The 24,586-nt window shown below is 42.9% G+C and overlaps 1 protein-coding gene across 4 annotated transcripts in view; it reads right to left on the reverse strand.

The window, feature by feature from the left end:
- LOC116326539 (plexin-A1) overlaps positions 1-24,586 on the reverse strand; it is a 178,155-nt gene that overhangs the window by 140,703 nt on the left and 12,866 nt on the right. For all 4 annotated transcript variants that reach the window (XM_039612261.1, XM_039612262.1, XM_039612260.1 and 1 more), the window contains exon 2: positions 3,274-4,702. In XM_039612261.1, coding sequence (XP_039468195.1) covers positions 3,274-4,452 — 1,179 coding nt within the window. In that variant the 5' untranslated portion in view covers positions 4,453-4,702. The remainder of the gene's footprint in view (positions 1-3,273; positions 4,703-24,586) is intronic.

The raw sequence follows: 24,586 nt of genomic DNA on the forward strand, positions 1-24,586 counted from the left end.
TTCACACAGCGTCTGGTCATGCATTACGGCTGTGTGGCCAACAGCTGTCCAGGCATACCGCACACCCTACCATCAACCACGCTTTGCCCTCTAAACTACTCTATGGAAGGGTCAGCCTAAACGCATTCACCCTTCACACCCACATCACTGAGCAATTCCCACACTACACAGACTGCATTTGAATTCCTGAAGCAGCTGAAATTCAGGGTGTGGCTCAGTACCAAACTTCCGTATCTTACGAGAATGTGTGTGGATCTGTAGAGTGAGAGATCGACACTTTAGAAGTGTTGATCGCCTCGTGATTTTAAGATGGCAAATTACTACTGGCTAATTCTGCATGCCTGTGTCTTAATTACTGACCAACTGCACACAGATACAGAGATTTTTGCCTCTGATTAAACTATACACACTGCACTGACTAGTGCATGTACACATATCGTTCTGATTGTAGCAGGAAACAAATTGCACTTACACAAACATTATAATGCACACATAATGCTCGCATTATGACAGAATGAGTCAAATAAAATTGATAAACTTAAAGACTTAAAAACAATAATTCCATGTAGTACTGCCTTGCATTATGATGCACCCACAATAGTACTTGTGTTTATGTTATTGAACTGATTAGCATTTATAATTTTTCAAATGTTAATTCAAATGCTTTAAATAATGAGCCATTCATTAATTCATGCAGCACTGTCTTCTGTGCACTTTAAACTGCATGCTTCTCACACTCCTAACCTATGGCCAATTACATGTCTTTAGACTGTGTGAAGACCTTTCGAGTAGCCCACGCAGGCATTTAAACTTCACAGTAAGGTCCCCAAAAAGTTCAAACCCTACACCGTCCAGAGGTGAAACAACAGGCCTAAACACTGCACCACTGTGACATCTGAGGCATTTAAGTACATACAAATCATCTGTTATTATTATTCTAAGTTATTTCTGTGCTTGTCATGTTTAATCATTATGCAATATTCTAGCTTCAAGACTGAAAAAAATAATCTCAGATTTGAGATTGGTCAGGTCACTGGTGGCGGTTAAGGTCAGTGGTGGGCAGCTGACATGAGGTCAGTGCTTAGGGGAAACTTCGCCTACATCATTAACCTGGGTCTAACCTCTCACGCTTTGCTGCTGCCACAGGGTCAGTGGGTCGGCTTATCTGTAAAGCTATTACATCATCATCATCATCACTGATGACAACTTGTAAGGGACAACAGTTTTTGAGATGATAAATTAACAGCAGATGTAAGATTACCAAAGCTCCTGTAACAATGGCTGCAACAGAAACGGTGTGGGAAGCAGAGAGAAGGGGCAGGAACAGTGTTATTAAATTAACAGAGCATGCATGTGTGATATGATGAAGGAATCACTGGCATTAAAGTGAAGATTGTAGCAGTATTAGGTCTGAAGAATCCTTGGTGGGATGTTCTTTGCGAGGGAAAAAAAAAAATCAATACAAATTGCAACATGAAAAAAAAAAAAAAAAAAAAAAAAAAAAAAAAAGGGTGAAGACACTTTCAAACTGACAACAGCACGGTTGTGTCATAGCAGGAAATGCGTAGGTGCAACTGATTAATAACAGCTGCATTCCATTAAAATAGAGCCTTGATATGGTGTACACTGGCTTCCCAGCATGATTTATTGGGACACTTAAATGAAAACCATAATTAATGTTATTGGACACACCTGTGCTCCTGATGTAACAAGGGAAGCGGTCTTGGTAAAACTGTGTTAGGCAGGAAATCTATTTTGAAGTCTTATCAAAAGCCAACAATGTACAGCAGTTTAGACTCTGCCGAGGTTGGGTAGGAGTTATCATGACAGCACTGAGCTTATCACCACAATGCAACAAAGTTATCTACCTGGTAACGCAAACTTGCACATATAGTATTTGACTGGGCTTCACAGTGAGTTACCAGATGCACTGCACCCCATAAATGGTAAAGTCAAACTCTTTGCAGCACTCTGCACCAGTAGCTCCTGCAGTACCAGTGCAAAGGTCTAATTGAAATAAATGAGATAGCCTGCTTTTTTGGCCCTAGAGCTATTGTCAGTGTGATGGGCCCTAAGAATGAAAAGAACCATAAAGAATGAAGACAGCCACTGAACAGGAAAAAGAATACATCTACAGAAGGTGGTAAAAGGCAGAAAGAAAGAGAGGTAAAAGAGGACTTGGCTGGGTCATTCACATCACTTATACTACCACACAAAACACTCCTGCGCACTCAAGCTAATGAAGACCTACAAAGAGAAAGAGTGCTGTTCTTACCAACTATCCCACTCCATTAGACGCAACACAGGGTGAATGGTTTGTGTGCATGTGGTTGTGTGAATGGAAGACACCTGCTGCTAAAATGGTGTTCACTGACATTTAAAGAAAAAAGCTTTAAAACGGGTCCTTTAATTAAGCTATCTTAAGAAAGAGCAAGGTGGAGGCAACGCATGGGTGCTTTTAAAGCAGACATAGGATGCAAGATGTGGACGCGGAGACAGGTGGTCAGCTACGACAGAGACGCACAAAAAAAACCACACACAAAAAAGGTGGATTTGGGCAAAAGTTTCTATAAAGAAAGTGGGTGAGTAAAGGGGAAATGGTGAAAAGAACCAGGAATATTTTCAGAAAATAAAAAGGATGTTAGCAGGTACACATGTTCACGATGAAGAAAGCCAGACTATGTCTGTCTATTTGGAGTGTGTTGGCTGTAATACATGCAGGGTCATGCACTGTGGATCAGTAAGTAAAAACCAAGTCTAACTCGTGCTATCCCTCAGGATCTCACACCGCAGTGCACCAAACAATATTGTGTGTATGTGTGTGAGAGCGTGAGGGCTCCTCCTGAGTGACATTTCACAAATCCAGGGGACTGGGCTAATGATGTCCCCTGTCTGGTTAAATCAAAGCACCAAGATGTTGTGGAGTAAAGAAAAATGCATAGAGAAGTGAAAAGAAAGGCAGCAGGAGAAAGAATTTAGACTATTTCATACTTTAAGGTTTTTATAAGTGCAGGCATATATCAGCAGTCTACATTGGTGATATAGCACAGGTAGCCTGCATTCAACTAGTGGCATTAAAATGTGTTTTGTTTGAATGAAAAGCGTATGCTCTAACAGTACTTTTATTACAAATTCATAAGAAGAGGTTGTATCCAAGCAAGGAAGTCTTATACTACACAAGTACAAACATATGTGTGTTGTGACAAAAATTAAACGTACAAAATCGCTTACTACTAACTAAAAGCAGAAGAAACGAAAAAGATTTGAGCTTACCGAGTTGATACAGGCGAGCTCCTTGTTAAGCAGCCAGGGTAGGGAGAGTTTTCCATCTCCCCTGTAGCAGGACTGGATCCTCTCTTTGATCTTTTCCTTTATCTTCCTAAGGGTGAACAGGCACAATGCTGACTCTTTGGGTGGTTTGGCGCGATTCTTCTGACCCTGAGAGAATACTGTGAAAAGGATGTCTTCATTTTCGGAAATCCCAAGAGAGTTGGCCAGCTGCCGGCCTGGTCGAGCCAAGAAGGCGTCCTGCACCAGGCGGTACTCCACCCCATCTTTAGTGCAGCCAATGGGGAACTCAACGTAAGAGTAAAACTTTGGATCATCCATGCAGAGACGCACAATTTTCGAGGTGAAGAACTGCTCCCCGCTGGCATCAGGTGAAGTCAGTTGAGTATCCAACTGCATTGTTAGATAATAGACAAACTGCTCACTGCTGAAGCTGTAAACATAATAGATGTCAAAAGCGGGGAACTTGGACAAAGTGTCCGAGGGGATCTTCAGCTGAGATGAGACAAACTCATCCTGATAGACGAAACTGAACATGTCAGCATCTTCTTCATTCTCCATCAGTTTGCGGCTGGACAAGGTGGGGAAGTACTCAGACTTGCCGTCGATGGGAGTTCCGATAAAAAGCTTGCTGGTAGGATTTTGAGGGGAGCTTATGATGACTCCTGACATGGTACCCGACTCTGCCACACTGGAGAGGTAATGCTCCTTGCGGTGGTGGGGCTCGCCAAGCTTAAAGAGGTCATCCAGACGCAGGAACTGACAGATACCCTGTGAGGTGCTGCCACAGGCGATAAGTCGGTTTTGTGCATAGTCTATAAGAAGAAGCTTGTTCACATTCGGGGTTTGGGCCAGATCATGATTGCAAGACTGGACACTGGGAGGTGGGTAGCACTTCTCATTGTCCACCACTGGGCCAGTCATGTGGCTGCGCAGATTGGTCAGGTTGCTGGAAAGCTTAAAAATCCGGTTAACAGCTCCCACATAGACTTCTCCAGTTTTCTTATGAATAGCCAGATGTGTGAGCGAACAATCAGCTGGGATGAATCTTTTGAAGGGCGGGGGCTGGCTTCCAGACAAGGATGAGCTCATGATGACTAAAAGCCCTATGAGGAGAAAGTTCCCCTGGCCAGAGGAGGCCACTGACCGAGCTAGGTGACACATATTTGGTATGTGCACAAGCAAGGCTTGGGAGAGGGGTGGGGAAGGAGAAAGAGAGCGCAAGCTGTGGTTCCAAATCCCGAGTCAGGATTTTTTTTTTTTTGATAGTTTCAGTTCTACTGTCAAAGATTAAGAGGGAGGGAGAGAGAGAAGGATCAGAGAAGAGGAAGCAAAACCCCTATTGATCCGCTGTCCTGTTCTCAGTGTTGTGAGCAGTCACCAGGAACATCCACAGAGCCACGATGTGGGAGCCCTGGAAGGTAAAAAGAGAAAAAACACCTTGAGTGTTCAAGGAACATTTCTTATTGATTATGCATCAAGGAGGCAGTAAAGCCCACAAATTGCACATCCAAAATTAGAAGGAAAAAAAAGCCAAGCTGACATTTGCCCTAGTTATAAATAAATTATATCAAATCAAGTCTGGAAGGCAAATGTGTGTCTGCATTTAATTATGAGTGAAGATGCAGGGAAAGCATAGGCCAACTATTAAAGGCTCTGTACACATAATATAAGCCTGTGAATGAGTTATAGACTCACAGCATTGAACTCCTTAATATTTCATATCTTTCAGTGTTACTATGGTGGCTTTGGAGGAGGTGTGCTCTTGAAAAGGGGCCAGTGGGCACTGTTACATTGACAACAAGCAATTTATAGCCAGGACTGCTTGAAGGCTTTACTGTCATGGTCTCCCCAGTTTCAACACAGTCTGATTGTAACTATACCTGCACTTCTGACAACTGTAAACAAGCACCGGGCTTTCATGGAAGCACAGCAGGCAACCACAACTCTGCTTCCTTTGAAAGAGCTATGATTGCAGTATATATCCTTTAGATATCAGGGTAAATATGACAGCCAAAGGGCACTATGAAAACCATTGGCTGATACATATGCTGCACGTACAGGAAAATTCTTGCAAATATTCACTGACTGCTTATGAAGGGCCCCATCCACTGCATTCCAACACTCCTCCAGAGCCAACCGTGCCCCGGTCAGACAGCAACAACACATCTACATACATATACCACATATACATACACCACCGATGGCTACGGTTCATCCTTTCAAGATGAGGCTAAATTAAAGACCACAGTGAAAATTGCATCTGGTTAATGAATACTTGAACATTTTTGGGGAGTAGAGGCTTTGCAAATACATTTATTTCATTTCATAATGCACACATATAATGAATCCCAGAATGCAATGTGCTATATGTACACTCAACAGAGAACAGACATTAAAAAGGAAGGAGTGAGATCATTTATAGGGATGGAATTTTTATAGGTAGAGGACAAGGAGGAGGAGAAGAGGAGGAGTCAAAAATGGAGAGGGCATGCTCTTTTGGGTGTCCTACAATGACAATACAGTGATGAGGAGCAGCGTTTGCTGGGCGCGTGCTGGCCGCTGACAGGCCAATCATGTTCCTGCAGCACCAGGACATTAGTTCTTCCGTAAATGCTGATTATGTAAAACAGGACACAACTCTCCCAGGGATCCTACGCTTCAGTTTCACCTTGACTATCAAAGCGTCTGTGCAAAAGGTGTTTTATGACCATACCAAATCGGAAAAGATGAGACACTACAGTGAGACAAGCAGGGTCAAGAGATGGGGATAGGGGGGTGAGGCAAAAACATGAAACAGATGAAAAATCAAAAGAGGAGGCAGATGGAGGTGTGAAGAAGAAAAATCTGGTCTCAGGTTCTGACCAGAGTGTAGGAATGTGGCTTGTAGTAAAGAGCACTGAAGAAGCACACATGCACCAGTCCACTTGTAATAGCTAACTATTAAGTTTATTTTTGCCCCTAATTAGACACAAACAGCTGGATCTTTGATACCAAAAGACTGTTTCTGATACACAACCTGGATTTTTTTTTATTTATTTTTTTTTAAACCAAAACTGGCTTAGCAGCACCTGAAAAAGTCTCCATTATCGTGGTGCTAAAACATCTGAATTTACGTGATTGCTCTTGATTGTGTAGCAAAAGCTATAGGGTTTTTTTTTTTTAAATTATTAGTGTGGATGTACAGGGCAGGGAGCTCTGCCTCCCAGGCTGAGAGAGATGACTGTCAGCTTGTTCCTTTTATGTTCGATATTTCTATCCTTGAGAAAGGCAGGTATGAGTGAGAGATTATAGGTGTGTAAACCCCTCTGAGGGGAAAAAAAATGCACTCTTACAAATCTTGAAAGAATTAAACACCTCAGTAAGAGTAGTCACTGAATTCCTCATAAATTTTAGTCGCTGGTGCTGCAAACTGTGTGTGAGAAAGAAAAAAAGAGCGAATGAGAGAAAGCAGGAGAAAAGAGAAATAGTAGTGGTGATGTTCATGGAATAGCAAACCATAGCTCAACTGACACAAAGCTAGCCAGGTTCAGGGAGAGGTGGTGTCATCCAATTTTCTGCAAATGAAAAGCCCAGGAAAAGACAAATGTATAGGAAGAGGGGGAGAAAAAAAACAAGGAGAGAAAGAGAAAAAGAGAGAAAGTGGCAGAGAGAGAGGGAAGAGGATACTGTATGGGCTAAGAAGGAGTGAGTGAGGAGCCAAACAAAAAGGTGCACTTCTGCTACATTTTAATCTACCTTCGCAAGAATCAAACACCGGGGAGCCCTGTGGGTCGAGGCACCTCGGCAAGGAAACTGCAGACAGAAGGGCCTGAGCTGCAGTTATCAGATATATCCCCACTTTCCACTCTGTGAGATTAAAACGGCTCGACGCGGATCGCAGCCTCTTCGACATAAGCAGCCGCAATAAAGTGACGAGCCAGCCTATAAAAAAACTAATTTCTTGCTCAACGGTACAGTCGCGCTGTACGATGAGAGCAGATGTCAATTTAAAGCGTGGCAGCGCATAGGGAAGCCGGCTGCCTCATTTTCCTTTGTCATTTCCAAGTGAGGCAAAGACACAATGGGGCAGAGTGGGCGAACGAGCAAATGAGAGTGGCTGATAGAGAACGAGGGGCAACCTGGGAAAAAAAGTGTCCCTGCAGTAATTCCTCTTCATTTAGGCCAGCCACAGCTTGATGTAAGAGAGTGTGAATCGCACAACAAATTGCATCTGGGGTCTGCTGCTGCTTGTTATCTATCAGGGCAATAAGACAATGACATCACAAAACACATCAACAACTACAGGTTAATGAAAAGACATCATGGCGTGAAGGCCTCCGTGTACTTATAGACTTAGAGGGGAACGCACCTTTAGTTCCTCTCTTTACTGTCAGAGCAGACACGCCCAACTGTTGAGTTATTCACTCAACTTCTCACACATGCCCCCACGCCCCTTCAAATTTCTCAACTTTTTCCCCCTCTCTCTATTTATCCTTCCAAACCCTCGTCAATTTCAATTTCCTCCAGAGCTAAAGTGAAATGGGCAGAAGAGTGCTGGGAGAAGGTCGGGAGCCATATCTGGAACCATCAAGGAAAAACATGTCAATCATTTTGGTTTGGAGCACGTCTGTGGCTTTGGGAATGGGCAGTCACCATATCGGGGGGAGGGAAGGTGTTATCACATCAGGGAAAAGCATTAAAGACGGCTGGCTGTAAGGCACTGAGTTTATTGGATTTGATATCGAAATGTCCTATCAATCGACAGGCCTGTACTGCATCCCTATGGGCACTGGAAGTAGGACTGAGGGGAAGAAAAACAAAAAGATTATAAAGGAAGGACCCCTATTTTAAAGAGGCTGCAAAGGTGGAGAGGAAATCCCAAATGCCGGTGAAGCGGCAGGTGACTCTTGTGAGCTAAACTGGATAACTTGCTCTCTCACCTTCTTCTCCAAAGCAACTAAACCTGTCCGTTCAGATAATGGTCGCCGCTCAGAGCGTAACTTTGTGCTGATTTATTGCCAGTGGCATATCAATTACAGCACTCCACAATGGAGGAGAGAGAGGGGAAGAGAAGGTGGTGAGAGAAGAAAGAAGAGCAGCATTCAGACATATTTTTTGCCCTCTGTGGCTTGTCACAACATATGGGTCACATCTGGGACCAGAAGAAGAGGAGGTGGGTGTAATCGAGGATTTAAGAAGCCAGGAAATTATAAGTAAGACAGGAAATGCGTGTGAGCAAATAAAATGCGAAACTCTAAAAATTATTGCAAATTCTCAAGACTCGTGCACAAAGTCAGTTACTGTAGACCAATCACAGCATAAACACAGGTGGTTGAAAGCATGGTGGTGCAGCAGGAAAAACTACAATTTTATCTGTAGGTACAGAAAAAAGCAAAAGCATCCCTGTTGTACATAACTGCACCGTCCATGTTTAACTCTCAACCTGGCCTGACTTTTGTTGAACTCAAGTTCCTCTATCACCCCCACATTTCCCATCTGGCTCCAGTATTACTATCAAATAAGGGCATATATGCCAAGATATAACTTAGTTTAAATACAGCCACAGAACACAAAGAATGATCCAATATTTTAAGTGCAAACCATGACACAAATGTGCAGAAATTAAATGGGTTTTTATCTGAATCTCCCTTCCACCTCTTCACAGCTAGTACACTCTCCATATTGGATATTTGCCCAGGGGACAAAAGAGAGAAGGGTGAGGAGTGGAATAGGGATTGAAGAGCAAAGTGGGTGGAGGGGTGGTATTACAGGGGGGGTTGTATGGTTAGAGAGGAGGTAAGATAGAAGGGGCAGCCAAGCCCTGAAGCCTTAATCCTCTCTCAGGGTCTGCCTAATCTCACCGCCAGTATCTGCATATGGGAAGAATGGATTACCATCCCCCGACGCAGCGACAGACAGATTGACGGGGGAATGGGTGGCAGTCTCTGGACAGAAACGCTCTCTGAGACAAACAGAAACACCCAAAAAGTCTGACTTTGCAACGTTAGAGGAGAGGATGTGGGTTGCTTTTGAAACTATTTCAGTGCACTGAACAAATACACACTCAAACATTCACCCTATCAAACAGACACATCTGCTGCAGGTAAGTATGTTAGTCAGCTGCAGCTTGTTTTTGCCACCAGTGTGACATATTGTGTAATCTGTCCCAGATCAGATACTGTCTGAGGTGCTGAGAGGGACAGGAGGGGGTCAGCCCACCAATCTAAACCACACTGAAGCTTAAAGAGTCCTCTCAACACACCACAAACTCAAATCTCACTCTAACAAATCAATCATTCCTCTACGGGGGATTATGAGAATATTATATTACAAAAATGAAAATAAAAATATCCAAACCCATCTGTCACTGTATATAGAAATTTGTTTGCCAAGGCCCTCTTCTTTCCAGCTGAACGACAGCAGAATAGGTATTAATAGGGGAATATGAGGTCTTGAGGACAATACATTCAGAAACACCACTTGAAGATAAAATATTCCATATTGTGTTGCGACAAAATGAAAAAAGACATTTGGTGATAGGTAAGGACACTGGGAGGGGGAAAAAATGAGCCAGCACTTTTCAAGTGCCCAAAAAAATGTCTTTATATCATACTCAAGCCAAGACAGATTGCAGAGGTGGTAAGACCAATTTTCTAGAGGTCGGACAATAAAGCAGTATTGTATATTATGGTATCTTGTATCATTTCCTTCCTGCGTTGGCTGCAAGAACAAGCCGACTGGAAAGCCTTCGGGCGCATAAAAAGCCCTTACGAGTTCTGTTTTAGTGCCAACGTAAATCAGTTTCAGGGGACAAGTGTCTGTGCCCCTTCTCTCTCTCTATGTGGCAGGTGGCCTGCCAAAACGAATGCCTCGTTTCATCGTACAGAATTAGCGAGTGTGTGCATGTGTGTAAAGCATAAGTCAGGGTGTGGAACGAATTGAGCCCCCTGTATTTAAAACACCTTGCTCCACTGACACTCATTCCATCAACATGGCTGGACTAATAAAATCTGGACCCATCTAGTGGCTGCCCTCAACACGACGGAGTTAAAAGTAACAGAGGAGAAAAAACAGACAACAATGGCCCTCCATTAGCTCTATATTAATCAACAAAGTATATCCGTATATTAGACAACAATAAAGTCTTTACAGCAGACGCTTTACAAGCTGGAATAATAGAAACTGAGGATTATAAAATGTTCTGTTTTCTTAGCTCTTTTTCAATGAGAATCACGATATTTGTTGGAAACATAAAAGATAATTACATCAACACATTTTTCTGTTCACATCCTTAATTTGTCATAATCTGAACCACTGTCTTATTTTTCCTCCACTCCTGTATTTGTTTCACAGGCTTGAATAAGAAGCTTGCACAAGGACAAAGGCAGAAACTAACTGACTATCTACTCGCACGCTGAAGGTCTGAAGCGGCAGTAAATACAAGGACAACTGCCTCCCTGCCACCCAATGTGCTGTGGATAACAGATGTGTGTGTGTGTCTGAGAGTGTGTGCGCATGTGGCAGCTGCCACTCTGAGACAGTAGACAGACTGTGGGCAGTACTTCAAACAAATTATTCCATTTCTCATACGCTGCAACATTAAACACACACACACACTTTTGTTTTCAGAGGTAAATGGGATTATACACCAGTATACGTTACTTTGGACAGTGTTATTCGAGTATGTGGTTGTATGTGCGTTACTCACGACTGGGCGTGTGCACCTGTGCACAGTGTCCACAGCGAGCCACTGAATTTCTTGAATTTAGCCGCCTTCACGGATGTAAGATTGCTGGCTTACAAGATTCAAACAAGCACAGAAGCTGATTTTAATGTTCCTTACAGCTTCACCAAGACATGTGTATATATATATAGACATATATATATATTTAAAAAAAAAAAAAAAAAACACTTCCTGGGCTGTTGTGATTGGCAGGCAAATTTCAGATGTCAGTTGTTTTCTTATGTGGTTACATACTTTTAGACATGTACCATTTTAAAGAAACAAACCTCAGTGACATTTGATTATGAACAGCTTACACTTGAAAGTCTAAACAGTTATGCGAGCTCCTGAAGACACTGATTCTGATCAGCAGCACCACGTCAGCTGAACTGGAACGCAGAGGGAATTCGCACAAGATTCCAAGTGGAATTCATCTCTTCATGCAAAACAAAAACACATACCATTCATTTGTGTGTACGATTATCTATATGAAAGGTGATTTGCCCCACTTTAAATATCAACTCTCAGCAGTAATTTGTCATGCAACAGCCTTTATAAGTAATTTGTGAGTAGTCTGAGATGGCTGGTAGATGAACGCCACCATGTCGGTGTTCTGAATGGTTTATGAACATTGTATCTGAATTGGCTCTTGAACACAGGGTTGAGCGCCTCAGGCTGCCTCCCAAATATGCAGCCCTTGTCATTACAATAACATATGAAGAGCAGACAGCCTGGGTTTGTCTCCTCCTTTGTATCCACCCCTGTTTCCTTCATCCAATCATCCCTCAGCCTCTCTCCTTTTATTTCCTCATGCAGTTCTCATGCCTGGCCTATTCACCAGCTTTTTAGATGAGCACTACCAAAATACAAATTGCTTAAACACCAAATTTCAAAACACAAGCATAGAAAGCCAGTTCCTCCTCCCCGTTTCTTCTCTCAGGGGTGAAATTCGTTTCAGAAACAAAGGCCTTCATTCCAGCTGCAAAGATAGAATGAAACACTGCTGAACCCGGCATCACATAAAACCTGCCCACATTTCAAAAAGCAGCACACAGACACACAACCACACTGATGCAGCAGCAACAGATTAGTGGTTTTCTCTTAATCTCTCGACTGTGTTTGTGCGACTGGGTCTTTATTTCCATGACAAATCCTGCATTTATTTGTGAGGGTGTGCGTATGTGTGTGTGTGTGTGTGTGTGTGTGTGAGAGAGTGTGCGAAGGTGGGAGAGGTAGGCGATATGTAGGTCAGGGCCAGAGTGTGCCTACTAAGAGTCACAAAGTAAAACTGTAACAGTGAGGCTACAGTATTTCAGCACTAGCTCACTAAAGCAAACACGCATTGAGCCTGTGCTATGTCTGAAGCATAAACCTAATACTGCTTCTGTTTGACATGGATTTAAAGCAACAATAGTAAAGATGACATAAATTCATCGTCAACAAAAAGCTACACAATATCCCCATGTCTGCAATGGCAGGAAACTTTATAATTTACATTAAAATTGGCAATCAAAGTTACACACTTAGGAAAAACATCTTGATTTTTACATATTTTAACCTATTTAGTACATCTACATATTGTCACCCTTTACCTCACAACATAAACAATTATAGTCTTTCCTAAACATTCATGGCTTAAAGCACAGGGTTTGAATACATACCCTCACTTAGTGTAATACACTAAACCTTGATGTGGTCAGGTAAAACTGCCTTTTGATTAGCACACGTGGTCACGTTGGCTCTAGTTCAGCAAAACTTGGATTGTCTCAGGCAAGTTGTCAAACAATAAAGTTATTTTTAATACAGTGAATCATGCATTACAGCTTCCGCACCAACAATGTGGTATACCTGCATTGACACACAATGTGAAAATGTCTGACAAAAACAAAGATGGCTAATTGTTCACTGCAGTCATTTTATGGAGTGATCCGTTTCTCTCAGTGGCATCAAGAACAACGAGCTGTGAACGACTAAAGCTCGTCAGCCATATCCAGTGACAGCTGACAAAAATCTCTGGTTGATTTTTTTTCGAGGGGGCCTATACCAGAATAGCCACAGAGCTCACAAAGAAAATTCATAATGACGGCCAAACACAACACAAGTCCTGTAACTTAAATGCTCAACTTGCAGTGTGTTTCAGTTTTCTAGGCTGGATGTGCAGGTGCTGATGTAATAAAACCACGGGTAAGGAACGGTTCAGTCAGCGAACTGGGTGAAATGGAACCGAAGTGTAGTAAACTGACGAAATGATAATGAATATCATATAGCCGCAGCAATATTTCACTTTTCCCAAAACAAAACCGCAATGGAGTCTGGACTTTATACGGGATCCTCTTAAAACAAAGCCTGCGCATTCCTCCATGGCGCTGCTTATTTTCTCCCTGCTGAGGTCACCATAATAGAATGCAGACTGCTCTGCCCAAAGCAGCCTATTACCAAACAATGCTGTCCTCAATGGCAACGACTCTCTTCAATTTCTCTGCCTCACACCTTCTCTTTATGAGCTCGACTGACCTTTGACACACTGAGTGCTGGAGCAGGGTTGAGCTGAACTCCTTTGTAAAAACTTGCCAGAGTGTTGATTGCTGTAAAAACATGCATACCATTATAAATCTTGTTGTTAACGATCTGAGGACAGAGCGGGTGATAGTGGTGTAAGCGGCAGAAGGGGAGTCGCTTCAAGGAGAAAGGCATTAAAATAAAATCACTGTCTCCTTTTGTTTTACTGGTGTCATAAAAATAGCCTCCCCTTTTTGGACTTTCCACAGTAAGCACAAGTGATTGGCCAACACAGTCAGTAGTAGCAAACAAGTCATTAGCTAAAATACAAGGAAAGCAGCTAATCAACTGCAAACTCATTTGTTCATAAACATGATAACTTAGTTCACTGTCTTTTGCTCGTCTCCTATAAACGAATTTAATCCACATTTGCCTCATCACACCTGTGGCACCTCTGGTTTTGGTGATTACATGATATGATAACAAAAAAATGTGCATATCTGGATAAAGCTGTCAAAACCAAAGTCGTTTTTAATCTTCCGTGTTGGGATTACATCATAAAGAAACTGACACATGAACTTAGCACTTCAAAGACTTGACAAAAGTCCAGGCTAGCTCATATCTTATCGGCTGTGGATTTTTCTGGTGCCTCGTCACCTGCAATATGTTTTTATTGAAACAGACAGGCAAACTGACCATCTGCTCTGCATCTCCACTGAGTCATAACGTCATCCAACGCATACAAGTTTATACAAATAGATGCTCTGCTTTGTTTTAATGGCAGCAGACAAGCAAGCATACACAGTGTGTCTGGACTGGTTCAGTATTGACTCAAGACAGCATCCTTATCCATCTTTGTCCATTAAAGCCATACCGTTTCCGGATATATACTGTTGAGTACTATTAGTAACCATATCATTGGCTGTGACCGCATGGCTATTTCTCTGCTCTTAATGCTTCAAGACAGGCGTGTGGCTTGTGTCACATGGTGTTCAGCCAATTTATGTCCTGTGATTGGTCACAAGGCAACAGAGTTAATGCAGATCTCAGCCTGGGGGAATGAAGATTTGATTCCTCAACAGCAGGGGGAAAAAAATTGTTGTATATTAATATATGATCTGGAAAGAAGTCCTCACGGTAGCATAAAGTTTTGCATGAAAATGAAGAGTGACTGGTCAAACTCATCACAGCCCAGAGGGAGATGTGCAACAGCATTTACAAAGACAGCGTCTTGTCCAGGAGCTCGTTCATTTTGTCTGGCACCGCTACATCTGAATCATGCGAGGCCAATGCTAATTATCTTACGTTGCCCTATTGTGGAGCTGAAACAAAGGAAGTGCATCTACCCCAGCCATTTTTAGCCCAGGAGCCTAGTTTTATTCAAACCAGCAGACAGTGAGCATGTTTGAATAGAGGCCTGTGAGCTCGGGCGATTTCCTGTCTTGTCACTGATCATCAGCACATGCTGTATTCCTGGTGAAGCGCAACACACAGCGTTGCATGCATCACTGCCTCACTATAGAGGCGGCGACAGAGACAGAGACGGAGACGAAGGCTTGTGTATGTACATGTGGGTATGTGTGACTAATGGCTTACATACAAACAGAAATAGGAACTCCAGCAGGTACAGTAATGACATGTTTGAAGTTCCACTTTCTTCACTTAATCATCGCACCACATTTAGTGACGTCATCCAAGTAAAATTATGTGAAAAGAATGAGAGAGTGGGCTGGAGAAGAGAATGAAAGAATACCAATGATGGAGAAAAGAGGCTGAGTGAATAAAATGTGTAATCACCAGGAGATCTGGAGACGAGAGGGGGGAAAAAAAAAAAAATGGTGGAAGTGAAAAGGTGTGGTGATGGAAATAAGAAACGCGGGAGAGATAGTGGAGTGAGATGAGAGAAGTTGACGATACGTTTTCAGAGAGTTAGCGAGGTGGAACGAGGAGGAATGGAGGGAGATAAGAGGAGAGCAGTCTGTGCATGTTTAGCTAAAAGGGAATTTTTATCCTTAGCTTGTGGGCAACTGAGTAACCGTCACATAGCTACAGCCAACAGCACTTCAACTTCAACTAAGTACTCCAAAACAATACTCCACGTCAGAACTTTCACAAGGATTCCACATACTTTTAGAGTTTTAATCAAGTGTTTCAATAGGTGAGTATAGGTTTCAAATAAGAGTAGCTCGTCATGTGCTCAGTACTTTTTACTGTGACAGAAGCTGAAAAAACCCATAGCTGTCCTGTAATTAAATTACCCAGTCAGCCTACACAGAAATACAAATTTCTCGTCTTTCTCCCACCTGTGTGCAGCTTCTCCTTAATAAAGAAAATTTCACCCTAGGTGTCAATTTTCACACATTGTTCTGATGCTAACAATGTAAACATCTAATAACAAATTTCTCAGCTTAAGGGGGAAACAAATATATTAAATATTAATACTCAAGGCTAAGACTTTGAGCATTACAGTCTCAGTGGAATTACAGCCCTTACTCCAACATTTCCATTTCATAACTGAGCATTATGAGAGAAGACTGGTTTTTCTTGGAGTCATTCCAAATGGAAGAGCTGGACCTACCGGGCAGTCCAGAACGACAAGTAACATCAGCCATTGCGTGTCAGTCCCAGGGCAGAGAAAGGGGGGAGGCGGCTGGGAGGTTCAACACAAGACAATATACACAGCAACCTCAAACGCACGTTCATTAGGTCATATTACAGAGGCTGTCTTTCAACTTGGCAGACAGCTAAATTAATAAAGCTGCTGCTAGTGTAAACTGAGTGCGAGTGCATAGTTTGTGGGTGTCCGACAGTCTTTGTGTGTCTTTAAGTTTACATTTGTCTTTCCCGTGTCTAAATGCAGCGAGTGACAGCAAGGCCGGTGAGGGACGGAAAGCCAAAACTGTGTCCAAAGGGCTTGTCAGTATCGTTATAGCAACAGAGCCTAGGACGAGGTAGTGCTATGGGGGAGAGGAGGAGGAAAGTGTGGAGGAGGATAAGAACAGAGATGGAGAGAAAGAAAAACACAGAGGGAGACGTGTTGGAAAGAGAGAAATGTGAGCGCAGAGGAAGAGAGATAAGGAGAGACTGGTGGGAGCGGGGGAAGATGAGAGGAAGAGTGATGAGTGAGAGGAATGCTAGAGACAAAGAGGCAAGGAGAGCAAGGAAGACAGGAGAGAAGAGGGACTAAATATATCAGTGTCTTGCTCGACATAACACTGAGCTAGATATGAACAATCTAAGGTGCGACAGTGACTTGTAGAAAGACGGCATGCTACAGGTCTAAAGCCTCTTTCACAAACTTCCCCACACAGTGTTCCCTAAAGGGAAAATTATAAAATTGGCAATTTTAGTCTAAGGTCCGAATACCACTATACATGACAGATGCAGCCTCATTGGGGGACGCAATCACAGAAGACGAGAAATCCTCAGCTCCCTGTGGCTTTGAATGTGTTTAAATGTTATTTTCCACAGTCTAATTAAGTCACCCCTCTGTTTATATTGCAACCCTGCATACTGAATAAATACCATGCCGCCTCTACTCCTCCACCGCCTCTCCTGCATTCTCAGCCAGGCACTTCGCTGTTGTGCACAAGTAGATCACACCAATACCGGCCAGGCAAATGACCTGCCATGTTCCATGGGCCCACAGGGACCAACTGCCAGTCATAACTTTCCAATCCCGCACTTATTTCAGCCACTCAAAGCAGACTGAAAATATGGCAGAGGCGTTATTTGATTGCCGTTATTCTACACTGTTTGGGAATTTATGCAAGCTAGGTCTCTCCTTTTCAAAGTGAAGTAGATGGCACTGGTAATGAAGCAAGAAATGTTGGGATATGTGCCATAGTGGAAAATATATATGCAAAAAGGATGGAGTGCAGACATGGAGTCTGTTAGTGTCAACAATTTATGGCGGTAAAGGACAAATAGGCATGCTATCAGTAATAAAGTGCCAAAGTAGGGTTGTATTTAACCGACTGAAATCTTACCTACTTTTCAACTGCTATCAGGAAAAATGAAAAACAAATCTGCACAACTGCCACTATTTATCGACCGACCAATCCGCTACTCGACCTGGAGACTACGGCACTAAAGCAAAATAAAGCTACATTTCAACAGGCTTTTTAAATATTAACAGCTTTATTATCCGTCTGTTCTCTCCAGTAAAGCAGCTGAGATCAAGCTTTATCTCAAGTCCAGTGTCTGAAAAGACTTGATACAAGCAACCTCTTGTTCTCTTGACTTTGAACAGGGCAAAATCGGCTCCACAAAGCTCTGGAATTAAACCACAACCTAATTTGTCTTTGGTACAAGTGGGCCTTGACCCGCTATTTGACAAACACTGTTTGATAATGGGATTCAGCACTAAGCCGGTCTCCGTCGCCACACTCCAATCCACTTTCCTCTCCAGGTCAGCTGACCCTTTCCTTGATGTGCTGAAGGATGGCTAGTATGATGCGTTCTAGCTTGTTAAAATTCGTGCGATTTCACAAGGGGGAAAGGTTAACGGTTACACAACGACAAGAACCTGCCACCAGAGTGGTGCTCATGACCTCAACCCACACGCCGAGAGGAGGAGAGAGTCATCAGGAGATCCCCGCTTCTCTCCCTTTTTTCTCCCGTGTGAATATCAAGTCTCAACCCCTCATGCTTCATTTGAATTTCAACGCATTCCTTAAACGCAAAACACACACACACACAAACATCAGGTTTACAGCTCAACTGTCCACGAGAAAGCACATTTTCTATTAGAAGTGATGCATGAACTGTGTATGTGTGCGTTGGAGAGGTGTCTCACCATATGCCCTGACCTTTCCAAGGAGAGAACAGAGTGAATGTAATTCTCCAGGCTGTGTTTGTATGAAGCACAAGGCAGCAATTATTAAAGCCTAATGAATAACTGGGACAAAACAAAGTACCGGCACACTCGAGCCATTTCTGCTCACCCGAAAGGCTACATTAGCATCTTAAATGCAAATCAAAATCTTACTCGAAATACAGACAACTTGTTTTTTTGGGGGGGGGTTAAAACAACATTACTCCTGCCTGAAGAACCAAGGAGTATGCAAACAAAAACCATAACTGTTTTCACTTAGGTGGTTATTTATCCCTGCAAAGAAAGAAATAGCACGAACTTTTGGGTGCTGTATAGTTTTGAGAACTAGTCAGTGGTTTGTTGCATTTGCAAAGGGCATGTAGTAGGTTTAAATCTCAGTCCAGCAGTCTTTATTTTGATCTGATTCCTGGGTAGTCACACAAATCAGTCTGTCACTAAAGAAGGGATATTGTGCAACTGCATATGGGGCTTAACAACTACACTGGAACATGATGCTTCTCTGTAAGCTGATTCACTGAAAAAGGAGGAGAAGGGATAAAAAAAAATGAAGTAAAAGACATTGACAGATTATGTAGAGTGACCACAACTGCTTTGACCGCCACCAATACACTCTTAAAAGCCGTACTGTCAAATGACAGAATTCCTGAAAAGCCTCAACTGGGGCTACATGCTGTGAGCATTTATTTTACAAGCTGCTGGCTGAGCACACAACCAAATCTCTCGCTTCACATTGGATTTTAAAGTCATCCATCAATGTATGGACTATGGTGGTTGTGTGTGAATAAATGTTGATTGCTGGCGATGCTTGAGGTGTTCATCCAGCAAGCATGGCTCTGCATGGCCCAGATCCTGCCTGAGAGGAAGCCATGCCACTAATGTGGGTCATTGTTATGCTGGGCTGTGGCTTAAGATTCTCCAAGAACAGATATAAATGTGAGTGCAGTGAGCGTAAAACGGGGGGGGGGGTTCCAGCTGTGTGTGCTTCCTGCACCAAAGCTAAGCTACTCTTTACTCTCTCTCTCTCATATGGTCTTGATTAGCAGGCCAGTGGCTGTGGTAGCTGGCTGGCAAAGTTATTCCAGCTATGCATTTGTACTGGGGTGGGTCCTCTGGGAGAAATATGTCAGTCTGATCCACAGCTTAGATGAGACCTTCTGTGTCACTTCATATCATGAATTTGACAGGGCACATGAGGAACAGGGAGGGTGAAGGTGTTTGAGAACATGACAGGGAGCTAGAGAGTGCAGCGTCTATAGTGTTATGCAGTCCACTCTTCTTAACTGCAGTATAGCAGAATCTCTGTTTAAGTGTGCCTTTTGTCTCCTGTGGTTGTTTAAGTACAGCCACGTATTGAAGCAGTAAATACACACAGCACACACACACACTTGGCTGTCTCTTGACAGGCATAAACCTCAGCAAGGACACTAGTGAAACAAGATTCTACACCCATCTCTCAAAATGTGCACTGAGCAGTTACAGCTACTGAGCTCCCACAACATTGGAAATGGGGGAAATATAGATTTTCCTGACAGTCTGAGACTCTTTAGGCTCTCAAAGCACACCTACTCTTCTGCACTTGTGATCTCGGAGAAGCATTACTAAGAAAGAATTTGAGTTTTCCTCTGATGGCTGCTTTTCTGAAGCAGCTCCCTTGTGTACCAACATGAGTTGAATGAACCGTTTAAAAAGACTTCAGAGACAAGAAGGTGGCGAAAGAATATCATGCACATAACCACATTGTCTGCTGAGCAAATACAGCATTAAGTATTCTCTGTGCAGCGTTTCCTGTTCCACCTGCAATATCACAAAGGAGGAATGCATGCTGCTAAGAGGACATGCAGACATCACTGCAGCTGATGTACAGAAACCCACCACACACATACACACGCACACAGATGTGGGGCTGGGGCTTCACCACAGTGGCGCCGGGGCAGGGCAGGCGGCAGCAGCAGCTACTAATTAAGAGTGGTTGGCTGAACAGCTATAGTTAGGGCTAGAGCTGGAGGGCTGAGGAGAATAGGGCGACAGGTCTGACACTGTGCCTGAGTGAGTCTACGTGTGTGTGTGTGTGTGTGTGTGTGTGTGTGTGTGTGTGTGTGTCTGTTACTAGCAACCCTGGGGCTATAGGGTAGGGCCCCAGTTCAGCTCTTGCTGACTCAGATTCAACACTGTCTGGCTACAGTGCTACTAATATAGCTAGAAGGGAGGAAGCACAATTTGCTCTTTCCCTTCCTCTACAACTTTTTCCCACCACTGTTTACTTTTTTCTTATGCTTAGTGCATATTTTAGGTTTACTTCCTCTTTTTATTTCGTCATTAAATCTGCCAGCCACTGTATCATTTCTCTCTTTCACATTCAGTCTTTGTGCTTCAGTACGTTTTATTAGCAGTTTATATGTTTGCAGATCAAAGGTGGAGATTATAGTGGGGATTAAAACAAGAAATACATTTGCTGTAAATAGTGAGAAACTTCCTAGACAGTGAAATAATCTTCCTGTCCGCTTTTGTTCCCACTTTTAAAAACTAGAAATTCTTGTTCTCCCGATTCAGACTTGTTGGGCAACACTGTGACTAACAGCACCACTGACTCAATTCATCATGTCCTAAAATGTAAACAAAAATAAAAGATCTCTCAGCAGGGTCTGAGATATACCCTCTGTGACACAATACACTCTCCGCAAAGTGCAGCCATTTAATCAAATATGTGACCGATGCTGATTTATCAGTCACCTCTAGCAAAACAAAAAAACCCAAAGTGTCATAATGTGTCCTAAGAAACATGAACATACTTCAGTTGCTGTCAATAAAGTGGTTTGTGCAAAAGCAATTCATTATATGGAAATAACAGGTGACTATATTAACAAACATGTAAAAAAAGACCTTGTGGCAGTATAATAGGCTTGGGCCTGGGCCTTGGTTATTTAGCAGGCCAGCTAATCCTATTGTTGTTGTCTCTAGAGCACAAGTGGTTAGCTTGATGTGAAATCCTTCCTTTTGTCTCTTTGTGTGTAATTCACAGTCACCAAAATAAATAAGCCTAAAATAACACATTTAAGCGCAGGCCTGTTTTTAAAGTCAAGTATCTCTCTCACGAATACCGTTATCAAATGCTGGGATGTGAAGATCACATCAAACAAACTGAACATGGACGAGCATCAAACCGAGGTTACAGACTGGACTGACTTCATTTAGTTCGTGCTGCCAATTTACTGCATTCTAAGCATTTCTGAATGACCAGGAATGGAAAGTCACATTCTTGACATTTGGATGCTTTCATGTGGAGGTTAATGGCGTAAATTCAGCAACGTCCCATTTTTAGTCACAGGGCCCTGCACTGCACCTCGCCTTTTATTTATTTGTTTTTTTTCTAGGGATTGCAGCTTGGTGTGTGTACACACAAACACACACTTACTTACTCCTTTGTGTTTGCAGTCTAAACAGAGTGTTATGGGAGAGTGTGTCAGGTTATTGTTTGTCTGTTCCTCTCTGTGTTCCTAAATGTTTACCGCTACAGAACAATAGACTAAGGTGGGAAAGCCTGAACATGGAAGGTCTTTATGTTCTGTCTGTGTGCGTAAGCATGCATTTTTTCCATTTTAGCATTGTAATTTTGTAACAATCTGGCCTCCTGCCTCAGTTCCAGCACACATCCCTTTATATATACCAAGCACTGAAAGTCTCCCATTAGGTACAAGGGCACTCTCCAACACACACCTCAAACTATTCTTGTGTCATTATGTAGGAACTGCAACCAGAAATAATCTAGTGTATGGGACAACTTTCCAGCTTCACATATTTAGAGACTTGTGAACACATGGAAACAGCAGCAGAAAGCCAATTCGCTAAAAACATGAAGCATATTTGTACCACTGAAAATCCTTTAAGCACAAAAAACTCTGGTAAGCAACAAAATACCACTGGCATAGTTCAGTATTTTTAGCCGAATAAAGTCTATGTGGATGTACAAAAATGCATCTACATAGACTGGGACGGGCAAAAAAACCATGAGGACAGAGGTAAAAAGAGAATGACCTGAACCTATAGGCTATAAATTCAGCCAGCGCTACACAGAAACCTCTGTGTGTGTGTGTGTGTGTGTGTGTGTGTGTGTGTGTGTGTGTGTGTGTGTGTGTGTGTGTGTGTGTGTGTGTGTGTGTGTGTGTGTGTGTGTGTGTGTGTGTGTGTGTGTAAGTGACATCTGGGCTGCTAGCCAGCCAGCAGTTGGGCTAGATGTCACATACCGGCTTACCACTGAGGCTAACACTGATATGGCTACCGTGACCAGTGGTTTCAACCCTAATTGAACAACAAAAGAAAATCTACGCCTTAAATTAAAGCATAGCGTAGTGAGAATTTCTTCATCTTCCTGTGGCATTAAGTCTGTGTAACTAATACCAGTGAGACTTTACCTATTCATAAAGAATTCCCATATTCTGCTTCTTTGAAAAAACAAATATCAAATGTAGCTAGTATCATATGATATAAGGAGACTGTTGACTATTTATAAAATAGAAACAATAAGGAGTGTGCCCAAAAGCAGAGTATGTTATTATGTGAAAATGCAGTGTATATTTTCATTAAGAGAGCTCGACACAGAGACAGACAGCAAGAGAACAGAGAGGCCTGCGCTGTGCCCATCCTCACTCTGGCCCTGTGCCAGGCCTGCTCCAGCAGAGGAAAAGAGAGAAAGGGAGGCTGTTGGGAGCGTGTGCGGATGTGTGTCTGTTTGTGTCTGTGTGTCTGTGTGTGTGAGAGAGAGAGAGAGGGGGCAAACATTCCCCTGGCAGGATCCCCGGGTCCCGACGGAGGGCAGGGTTCAGCCGCTGAAGGACAGGCTGCGTGCCCGGCAGTCAATTAGCGGCTTGCATTTACACAACAAATGGAGCTCCTACAGTTTCTCTAACCCCTCACACGCATCCACACACACCACTCATGAGTGTATCCACTCAGCGCTCATCAGCACACGCCAACGCAAGGTCATAGAGAAGGGAAGGGAGGGAGAGGGAGAGAGAGAGAGAGAGTGTGTGAAGGAGAGAAAAAGAGGGAGAATAAGAAGAAGAGAGAGAAAGAGAGAGAGCAAGAGGCCACCTATCTGCTGGAGTGGTACTCCACAAATACTAACTCATTGGCTATTTCAGAAACACAAGCAGAGACACGGTGAGCACGGAGTAACAAAATCCCTGCAGCCCAACATTGCAGCTGCGATGCAGATGTGAAAACTTGTCCCCAAACCTTCTCTGTCCTTAAGAGATTCCACAGCAGACAATAAAGAAAAGGAAGCTCTAAATCACAGCTGAGTGGCCAATGGACAGACTCCAGCTTTTTCAAATGAAATTACTTTCTGCATCTGCCCATTTGGTGTCACACTAAATTTAGGATCTTTTTCAAACAGCAGTTTAAGACGAAGCAACCAACCACTGCTTTCAACCTTGGGCTCCAGAAAATTATCACTTCAATCAACCATTTTCTGACATTTTACGCACTGTGATTAATCGATTCTTGATTTGAGTACTGGAGTGTCGAGAGCTCTGCTTCATCAGCCTCTCATCAGATATTCTAGTGCTCAAATTTGATTTATACTTGGCAATTCGCCTTGTGGATTCCCATCATTGAATGCATTCTTAGGTCTATAGATGCTAATCTTATATATCTGAGATCTGGTTCCATAAATTTGAACAAGTGAATCTGCCCTCATTAAACGATGTGTGATGAAGCTCTGAAAGAATTACATTGGTGGAATACTGTGTTTTAGTATGGTATTCTGTCATGCTGAAACATCTTTAATCCCTTGCATTGACATACGTTACTGACCTACATGGCACATTCCTACCAGGAGGTCAAACCACAGCTGTTCTGATCTGCGTCGCATGACACAGTCACATTTCTGTAGAAGCACGTCACGTGCAGGTTGCGCCATAGTTTTGTACATTCACCACCAAAGTATGATTTAAAGAGTCATGTCAACCCTTCTCATTGTTTTCTCTTTACATTCTTTCTCTCTGACAACTTGTGTGTCGAGTGAGCAGAGACAGTCCTATTACTGTATATTTTTGCAACTTTGCAAAGAACTAGAAAAAGAACCGGGGCTGCTGTAGCTCTCATTTGTGTCTTTGCAGCACTGAGTTGTGCGTTGTTTGGAAACTTCCAAAGCAGAAGCAGACGGCATCATGCATCAGAGCACACAAACTGAACCCAAAACAAAAATTTACTTAGCAGGTTGTTAATTTAACTGCAGTGGAAGCAGCCAAATATCAGCT

Source organism: Oreochromis aureus, linkage group 5, assembly GCF_013358895.1.
Source record: "Oreochromis aureus strain Israel breed Guangdong linkage group 5, ZZ_aureus, whole genome shotgun sequence".
NCBI classification, from domain to species: Eukaryota; Metazoa; Chordata; class Actinopteri; order Cichliformes; family Cichlidae; genus Oreochromis; species Oreochromis aureus.